Source organism: Euprymna scolopes, chromosome 29 (genome assembly GCF_053919585.1).
Source record: "Euprymna scolopes isolate OS-2025 chromosome 29, ASM5391958v1, whole genome shotgun sequence".
Taxonomy (NCBI): Eukaryota; Metazoa; Mollusca; class Cephalopoda; order Sepiida; family Sepiolidae; genus Euprymna; species Euprymna scolopes.
The window spans coordinates 87419793-87430158 of NC_136510.1; the positions used below are offsets into that span (position 1 = coordinate 87419793).

At 34.5% G+C, this 10366-nt stretch overlaps 1 protein-coding gene across 15 annotated transcripts in view; it reads left to right on the plus strand.

The window, feature by feature from the left end:
* Window positions 1-10366, plus strand: part of LOC145252774 (uncharacterized) — a 134918-nt gene that overhangs the window by 64625 nt on the left and 59927 nt on the right. For 5 of the 15 annotated variants that reach the window (XM_080112692.1, XM_080112696.1, XM_080112699.1 and 2 more), the window contains one exon: window positions 9788-9856. The exons of 3 other annotated variants lie outside the window; for them this stretch is intronic. In XM_080112692.1, the coding sequence (XP_079968818.1) occupies window positions 9788-9856 (69 nt within the window). Of the gene's footprint in view, window positions 1-6531; window positions 6601-9787; window positions 9857-10366 lie in introns of all 15 variants that reach the window. 7 more of the 15 variants (XM_080112688.1, XM_080112689.1, XM_080112698.1 and 4 more) reach the window with 2 other exon arrangements.

Below are 10366 nucleotides of genomic sequence, written 5' to 3' on the forward strand. Positions count from 1 at the left end.
AAGTGATCCGAAAAATCCAAATACGAACATTTTAAAGTTTTGACTAATTGAATCTGTAAAACATACAGCGAAACCTTTTTCAAAGACATTTGCAAGACTAGTTTATCGCAATGTGTTTTTGAAGTGATGGTAAGAAGGAAATTAATGTAGTAAGGCAAGACCGTAATTATTTAATCTATTTGCAGTCTGTACACTAATGCTGTTAGAAAGGTATGACCCCCAAAATTCAACCCCCACAGATCCAGTGATAAAATAGCAACTTGTTTTAAATTGTATACAGCTAGATTATATCTATTCCATGAACGGTGTTGGTACCTGGTTATATCAATTTTAATCTTTACCTATCTTATACCACTTTATAGCTAATACAAAGAATATTCGCAACATTGTGGAAAAAAAAAAATATTTGTATGAGAGTAAGTAACTACGATGAATGTTTTCAATATTAATTTTATTGGCAAAAAAAGTAAAATTATTTTGCTTCTAATACCGTTTGTCTATTTTTGTCAAAAAATTTTAGTTTATAAAGTCTTAAAATTTATAAAACATGTATCCAAAAAAAAAAAAATTAACTATATAATAGTGAGATTAGTACCCAAGTATTGACACCACAAACTACTGCATGAGGAAGGGAAATTTTTCCGAAATATCATACAATACAAATCTCCCATACGACCATACTGATGCAAGAACACAGTGCAAGTATGACGTATAACATGCAGCCACAGCCGAGATTAAACTTGCTACATGAGTGTAATTCAAATCTTGTCCGTAGCTGAATACTTGATGCTTCGCTAGGGCTATCAAGTGTATTTTTTATCGTGACGCCGTCACTAGATGGGTTGCCTACCACAGCTTAAGAAAGGCCCATCTACACTCAAGAGGATAGACCACACCAGTTTCTTAACCTGGTATTCTACCTCACAGTACATACAGCGTCTCACCTTCCCATCTGGTTCTGTCCAGGCTTGACATTGCCTAACTTCGGTGATCTGATGAGAACTAGTGTCAACGTGATTGTGCTGTATGACGTATATTAATATATATATATATATATAGTATTAATAAAAGATGAATTTGCATAGCTTATTCCACTGTTAGGTCTTAAATTGCTTCAGTTTGTGTCACCTCTGCTCATGGAACTTCATGAACGTCAATAAGCAATAACTAATTTGAATGCTTATATATAACCTTTTTTCACTATACATATGTAGTTCACCTGTATAAAACTAATCCCTTATATATAGGGAAATTTATAGAAGGCAATACAATGCAGGAGTCTAATGGATTGACACCAAATGAATCATTTATGCACGTTTGAATCGGTTGAACACCTATCTGAGGAAGGGAAACTTTCTCTGAAATATCATACAATATGGGAGTTCCATCCGACTATACTGACGCAACTAAGAACACAATGCAAGTATAAAATATTTAAAAAAACAAATATATATACACACATACAGTCCTGGTCATAATCATAAGCCCACTTAAGAAAGCGTTTACGCATATTATCGAATTTTTTTATTAAACAAATGGTTGAAACTATTGCCAAAACGTAAAATATAATGAAAACAAAATCTGCTTCATTCGAAACCTTAACCCTGATCTTTTAATTATTTTTTAAAAAACATTTTCACCTGCTCAAAATGATAAGACCACTGATAATTTATCTAACAAAAGGCAATTATAAATTACTAAAAAGGGTCTCCGTATTTAGTATAGCCTCCATTATTACGAATTACTTCCAAAATTCTCTTTGGCATACTTGCGACTAAGTTTTTTATCAGTTGCGAAGGAATTTTATCCCATGTACTGAAAACTGAATCAGAAAGTTCCGTTATCGAATCCTACTGGGTTCCATCCTTGAACACTTCTTTTGCCATCCATCCCCAAAGATTTTCAATGGGATTGAAGTCCGGAGAATATGATGGATGATCTAAACAATTCTATATTATTTGAAGAAAAATATTCTCGTGCTTGTCGAAGTGTGTATCTCAGCGTTGTCTTGCTGGAAAATACAATTTCTTCCACACCAGACGTGGACCCTTCAGTCCTGGTAGAAGCATTTTCAAGCATTGAAATGTACTTTAATGATGTTTGCCGGCCTTTCACTACTTGCAACTTTAGGGTCCCAACTGACGAGAAAGCACCCCAGATCATTAAAAACCCTCCTCCACTATGCCGAGTTGAAAAAGTCTCTTTGGGCAAATTTTTATCATCCCAATAGTGTTGAAATCCATCTGAACCATCTAGATTAACCTTTTTCTCATCGGAGAAAATTATATTTTCCCACTTCTCTTCATCCCAATATCATTCGGAAACATTTTTCCTGATGACACTACCATCTAAGGCAACACTTCAAAGGCCGTAAATTGATTCTCTCTCCTTTTGATTCTGATCACGTGGTACAATGGGGAAAGCCGTGGCTAGTTAATTTTAATGTATCTAAAACCAAGCTTCTTTCCATCAACGCTCTGATCCCCATCTGGCATCAGTTAAAATGAATGGCTTTCATCTCTGGGAGGCTCCATGTTTTGACATGAGATGGGACACACATCAAATCCATTGCCAAGGTTGCTGTATAAAATGGTGGGATCATTCTACCACTCCAGTAGATATCTCATTGCTAATGCAATTCTCTATCTATATAAAAGCCAAGTACGTCCAAGGATGAAGTACTGTTGCCACATCTGGGAAGGCGCTGCTAGAAGCAGCTTATCCTGCCTTGACAGTTCAAAATAGACTTTGTAGCCTAGTAGGGGATGCTCTTTTCTCTTCCTTGCAACCTCTTTCCCTACATGAGACATTGCGAGCCTGTCTCTGCTTTATCGTTATTTTCATGACAAGTGCTCATCTGAGCTCCAATCTATGGTACCCCCCCCTGGCCTAACTTTCATGAAAAACACCCGTCTAGCTGAATTCACTATCAATAATTTCCCTTACTCTTCATCTGTGCCTAAATCTAAACGTAGATTCCATGGACATTTCTTAGAACTGCATGCCAGCAGAACTTTCTTCCATTTCCCTGCTTCCCAACTGTTTACAATATGGTTGTTTTCAAATCCAACGTAAAGTTCTTCATAAGCCGTCCCCTTAAGTAATCCAATTCACCCAATCCCCACTACTAACAATGACTACCACTCCGAATCCTCGCATGGCCTCTGAGCCTTGATAAATGGTGACTTCTTTGTAAAAAAAACAAAAAAAAACTGTAAAACTAATTGTCCTAAATTAAAATTGTCATCTTATCAACTTAAACGTACAATTTTAAGCAAACATTTCAGAAGGTGACCTTCATTTTATTGATTTTAAAAAGATTTAGCTGACAATTATTTTTATGACCTAACAGGATTTTCATGTTCTTACAAAGAATGAAATTGCTATTATTTTTAATAAGACACTTGTACGTCTTCTAAAAACTTAGCTTAGACTGGTAGTTTATTTTATAACTTTTACATTTTTTTATATTCGATATCTCTACTAGTATAGAAAAGGGAACGGTGTGTTTGTTCCCTAGACTCCTAAACGATTGGACCAGCTTGTGTGAAATTTCGCACAAATGTACTTCATGTGCCTGCCAGTGTTAAATAGGTTTTTTATCTGAATGTTATCGATGATTGTAAAAATCCGATGAAAGAAGGAACAGGCGATTTTGACTAAAGTTAACGCCTTATACAGCCTAACATCACAAGTGCATTTGAGAAGATTTATTACCGCACATGCAGAAAGGCCCAGTATATAAAATCAACAGAAGATTCTTTGCTATGACAGGGATGCATTCAAACTGTTTGTTATAGCACAATTGAACCATGATACTTGACTTTTTCATTTTAAACTTTCATTCAAGCCATTATATATAAACATAGATTTATAAAATCAAGTGTTTTCTAGTGCAATATAAACACTGTATTGCGGACCAAGTCACTATGGAGAGGTATGTGAATCTTCCTCCTGGTGCACTGTGGTGGGTCCCTAACTAGAGCAGGCAATTAATTGATTTGATTGAAAAATGGGTGATTTTACAGATTTCGATGACAATAAAAATATTGGAATGTGAAACATTTGTTGATACTCATTCTATACCAGGCAACGTCGTGTGGGTGAAACGGCACTAACCCTATCTGGGTTTAACCGGCTTCCTCTGAAGGAGGAAGTTCCATGGGAGTACGAAATTCACAAGCTATCCCCAGTCACACATATATATATATATATATAAGGAAAAATTAAAAGCCAAGAACAATGCGAGATTTTTTTTTAGAGTAAAATTAAATGAAAACAAAAGAAATAAATTTCTTTTTTGTTGTTGTTTGTTTTTTCTTTTTCACACAAATTTTAACTCTAAACAATAATTTTTTTTTTTTCTGTTGTATTCAATGGTGTTATAATCTCAATATATTTCAGACTTATTAGTCCTTTTTCAAGAGAAGACGCGTCTTCTCTTGAAAAAGGACTAATAAGTCTGAAATATATTGATTATAACACCATTGAATACAACAGAAAAAAAAAAAATTACTGTTGTTTAGAGTTAAAATTTGTGTGAAAAAGAAAACAAACAACAAAAAAGAAATTTATTTCTTTTGTTTTCATTTAATTTTACTCTATAAAAAAAAAATCTCGCATTGTTCTTGGCTTTTAATTTTTCCTTATAATTTTCTTCAACAATGCTTCAAGCAAACTACAACCTACTTATATATATATATATATATATATATATATATATATATATATATATATACCCATTAGGTGCGTAGAATTCCCAAATTGGTCACACTTAGTAATGACGAGGCTCGACATTGCTTAACTTTGGTCATCTGACCGGAAGCGGTGTCAACTTGATTATGCCAACGTCGGGTTTCTGTTAATAAATTTTGAATGTTTTTGTGGTCATGACTTCTCAGTTTTCCACTTAACGTAGCAAAAGACAAAATAGAAATAGGTTTCTTTCGGATATACAAACGTCTTCAGAAACAGTGTTCTTAGCATTATTTTTATTTATTTATTTTTTTAGTATTGCCAGTTACAGACGTCTATTTTCGAAGGCACTATTACCGGTAAATTATAAAATCCTGTAGAAATCACCGTGGAATTTCCACACGGACCTGCTTATTTAAAAATAATTGATACTAACATCCCCCACCTCACACACACACAAAAAAAAAAAAGATCAACTAAGAGGCATTCAAAGTATTATGTAATTAAATAGAACCCCTGAATCTTTATTTTTTAATCTTTTTGTATGAACTTAAAGCTTTGTACTGATTTCCATAAGTATATTAAGTTTCCCTGTTCAATTATTTAGAATTGCGATTTCCACACGTGCCTCTAGCTGTATAAGCGTCTAAATCTTTGCGTTTGGGGATTCAAGACTTAGTTCAAGATCCATTGAATATGAACATTGTGCTGCTGATCTCTACAACTGGTTTGCATTTTTATTTTATTTTTTTTTTTTTAACACTTACATGTAAAGCTAAAGTGAATTTACTTTCGATTTGATTTTTTTTTTCAATGAATCAAAATATCACTTGCTTTGTGAACGATACTGAACTCCAATCCATGTTCCCTCCCCCCCCTGCCAAACTTTCACAAAAAACTCGACTAGCTACAACCACTATGATTTCTCCACTCTTTCTGTGCCTAAATGTAAACGCAGATTTTATGAACAAAGCTTCCCTCCCCCCCAAGAACTGCCCACCTTTGGAACACTGTTCCGCTGGCATGCTTCCTGGTTGAATACAACAATGTAGCCTTCAAATCCACTTCTAATAAAATCACCACTTCAGGTCAGTGATCTCAAAGTAAAAAAAAAAAAAAAAATGCAACCAGTTGTAGAGATCAGTAGCACAATGGGTCCGTGCCGAAAATATTGAGCTTTTGTTTGACTATGGATTTTGACATTGTCAGCTGAAATCTAGTTTCATATTGATTTTATAAAAAAAATCACTGGGTCATTGCTTAATTTTTTGATTTTAATCCATTTTGAGATATAATTATCTTATTGGATTTTTCAGAACTCAGACCCACGAAACATTGCTTCTGACACCTCGATATTTGATTCTGTTTAACCAATTTGTATTTTTTCCTTCCAGCGTATTTATTAAATTGTTCTTTTATGTAAAAATAGTCAAGCTAGATTGTTCTGATGGCAGCAATTTAAAATGTATTTAATGTTTGCAATGTAAAATATAACACTCTCTTAATGAATTGTTCAACATATTTCTATCTTTTCTCTCTGGTAACATTAGTAAGTACTTCACTTGTTGCTCTATTTCTTTCCTATACGTTTTTATTTTACTTTATTCCTTGCCTATTTTTTTTAAAATATAACTTGATCTACGTTTAAAAATTGAAACTAATATGAAGTTATACTCGTACCTATCAATCTGTTTGAAGAGTGCCGAGGAATGTTAGCTGATGGCTTGTTATCGTTCATCACGTTTTAGGAAGATTGCCTTTTTTTTTTTTTTTTTTTTTTTTTTTACCCCACTTTTTTGGGGGCTGATGCTTATTAGTGTTCTTGTTTTATTGAAGATGACACTCTCACCAATAATATGGCATCGGTCATTCCAGTTGACCAAGATGAATTGGGTGAAATTCCAGGTAATGTCAAAGCTATTGATCGTCTTGTTTTGAATCTTGTTGGTCTTGGAATATAATAACCCTCACCTCTCTTACCATTTTTGATTGATAATTTCTCTGCTGGTCTGTCTGTCTGTGAGGGCCGGTAACTTATGTCTCTCCCTCTCTGAGGAGGGTGCTCTCGCCCTCTCAAAGAGGGCCCTGTTCTCTCTCACCCTCTCTGAGGGGGTGGTTCTGTGCCTTTTTAAGAGGGCCTGCCTCTCTCTCTATTTCTCTCTATCTCTGAGAGGGCCGCTCTGTTTGTCTCTCTAATAGGTCTTTGGATAATTTTATAATTCAGGAAATGTCCATTATAGATGTTCTTTTAAACAAAATTCTTCCCACATTTCATTCTAATTGATCTTTAAATTCCAATCAATATTTCCCCTTTTTCTAATTCAAAGAATTTAGACTAATTGTTTCTATAAGTAAAATTTATTTTCACTTTAACTTTTCATTGAACTCGTATATTATTAGATATCTTCTATTTATACAATCCTTTTGTATGTAAATCTAAACATTCATGTTTATTTTTATGCATTTAAAGTGTTTGACAAGAAAGTTCTTGCGGTTTTACCTTTTAAATTTAGATGAACATTTTTCTGCTCAAACAAAAATTTAATGATCGAAATAAGCACCATCAGAATACAAACTTTTTTGCCAATGCAAAAAAGTGTATTTATGTCAGTAACGTAAAAATCTTGCCATCTGGTGGCAATGAAGTCGCTGAAAGCGTTTTTGATATTGCTTAGGTATTTGAAGAATTTCTCATGCAAAAAGTTGTTGACATGCTCGAAAAAGTAGTAGTCGGTAGGTGAGAAGTCTGGAGAGTATGGCGGATGAGGCAGTTTCAGAGCCCAATTCGTTCTACTTCTACAGGGTCAGTTTAGTAATGTGCAGTCGGGCATTGCCGTGGAGGAAAATTGGGCCTTTTCTGTTGACTAATGCTGGGTGTTGTTGTCGAAGTTTCTGATGCATTTCATCCATTTGTTGACAGTACTTCTCCGCTGCAATGGTTTCGCCTGCATTCAAAAAAACTAATGGAAGAGACCGCTTCGTTGACATCTAACCACTGAGCTGTCGTAAAGAACCCACTTTTCATCGCAAGTCACAACCCGGTCGAGAAACCGGTCGTTCTTGTTGCGTAAAAGAAGGGAAGATGATACTTCATAACGGCGTTTCTTTTGGTTGTCGTTCGATTTGTGAGGCACTCAAGTTGTTTTTGTCTTTCCAATCGCAAGTGGTTGGAAATTGTTGTATACATTATGTTTAATTTAGAAACACATTCTCGAACAGTTGTACGGTGATCGGCTTTGACTAAGGCTCTTGTTGTCAACATCTGATGGCCAACCACTAGACGCCATAAATTTTTTAAACCCAATATTGTGCTGTGTGTTCAGTAGTGTTTCCTGTGCCAAACGCTTCATTGATATTGCGAGCGGTTTCAGCAGCTTTTTGGCCTAGCTTGAATTGAAATAAAAAAAAATTGTATGAATTTGCTTTTCATCTTGTATTCAAGATTGTGAAAAGACCTTGTTTTAAAATGATTGTAATTTAAACTATTTGATTGGGCGAAAAACACCCTTTAAAATGAAATATAAAGTAAAGGTATTATAATAAAAACTTACTTGAAAATACATCATTTGAAATCAAAATTAAAAATTCCACAAGAACTTAATTGATTTTGCGAGAAATCCAACCAATCTACATTTGCAAAACTTGTTTATATACCCACCTCCACACACTTCCTGTTTGTGATGTCACTTCCTTGAACACATTAGCTACATTTTTAACCTTATATAACGTGGAAAGAAATTTTTCAATAGGATAAGTTGCTTAGAGATTAAACTGATATCGCTGAAGTAAAAAAAAAAAAAAAAAAAAAAAAAAAAAATCCGACTTGTTTTAAAATGTATTTGTCCAACTTCAAATTATGTTAGCTCACCCATTAAAACGTATAATTTTACATAACGAAAATCACCTGAAGTGTATTTTTCTTGGTTTGAAGAACATTCAGCTGACTCTTTTTTTGGATGAGACTGGGTATTCATTGTTTTTAAAAAGAATTAAACTGCTACAAATTTAAATAAGAGATTCATTGTATTTCTTGTAAAGAATATTTAGCTTAAAATGATTTTTTTTTATTTATTTTTTTTTTTTTTTACTCAATATTGCTAATAAAATTTGAAATTTTGTTTTCACGTCTCAAGTGAAAATTCAATTTTTTACTATGTATTGACCGACAAAATGGAAAAAGTAAATTAAATACAGTAAAAAAAAAAAAAAAAAAAAAATGAACAGGAAATTATCTGGTTTCTTTTGGATTTACTAACGTTTTCCGAAACGGTGACATTTTTATATATTGCTTATCCAACCCCGGAGACCTCTGTAGGGTGAGGATCAACGAGTGTTAAGTAAACGATGAGACGACACCGTTATGGTCGGCAGTGGTGAAACTTTCCATAGGATTTAATTACAAGAATTTGTTTACATTAGACTTGAAAACACATTTTGTTCTAGATGGACGATTCTGAGAAAGAGACGCTGCTTATAAAATCTACGTTTAGGTTTAGACACATAGTGAGGGATATTGAGTTTGGTAGCTAGACGAGTGCCCCCCCCCCTGTTTTTTTTTTGTTTGTTTTTTTTCCTGTATTTTTTTTTTCTTTGTTTCTTTATTCTTTTCCTCTTTCTGGTCTTTCCTCTGTCTGATCTTTCTGGTCTTTCATCTTTCTCATCCACTAAAAAGAATTAACAAGTAAAAAAAAAAAAAAAAAAACGTTTAAATCAAAGAACCAAAACAATTAAAGATACACCTAAAATATGAATTGATATAATTTTAGATGGAATGAAGTGATCTATAAATAAAAATGTTCAAAATCGTCTTTAGATCACTGGGTGGAAGTGATCTAATGTGTATAACTGTATCCTATATTTCGAAGTACAATCTTTTTATAAAGTGCACAAGTTTAAGGAAATTTAAAACCTACACAATGTTAAAATGGAGATTTTTACCTCGAAATATATTTTAATAATTTGTTCTTGTACAAACAAGACAAGTTCTCATACTTAATTTATTTTAACTAATTATATCACGTTTTAAGAATTTTTTTTTTGTTTGTTTCCACTTTTTTTTTTGTCTGATATTAGTGTTCTTGTTTTATTGAAGATGACACTCTCACCAATAATATGGCATCGGTCATTCCAGTTGACCAAGATGAATTGGGTGAAATTCCAGGTAATATGTCAAAGCTATTGATCGTCTTGTTTTGAATCTTGTTGGTCTTGGAATTTAATAACCCTCACCTCCGACTTAAAATTTTACCATTTTTCCTTTCTACTAATACGTTCTTGATTGATAAGTTCTCATCGAGAGTCGCACTGTCTCGCTCCCTTCTCACTCCAAGGGCCCCACTCTTCCTCTTAAAGGGCCACACTGTTTCTCTCTCTCAAAGAGTACCCCCACTTTCTCTCTGTCCTCGCTCGGAGTACCCCCACTTTCTCTCTGTCCTCGCTCGGAGGACCCCCACTTTCTCTCTGTCCTCGCTCGGAGGACCCCCACTTTCTCTCTGTCCTCGCTCGGAGGACCCCCACTTTCTCTCTGTCCTCGCTCGGAGGACCCCCACTTTCTCTCTGTCCTCGCTCGGAGGACCCCCACTTTCTCTGTCCTCGCTCGGAGGACCCCCACTTTCTCTCTGTCCTCGCTCGGAGGACCCCCACTTTCTCTCTGTCCTCGCTCGGAGGACCC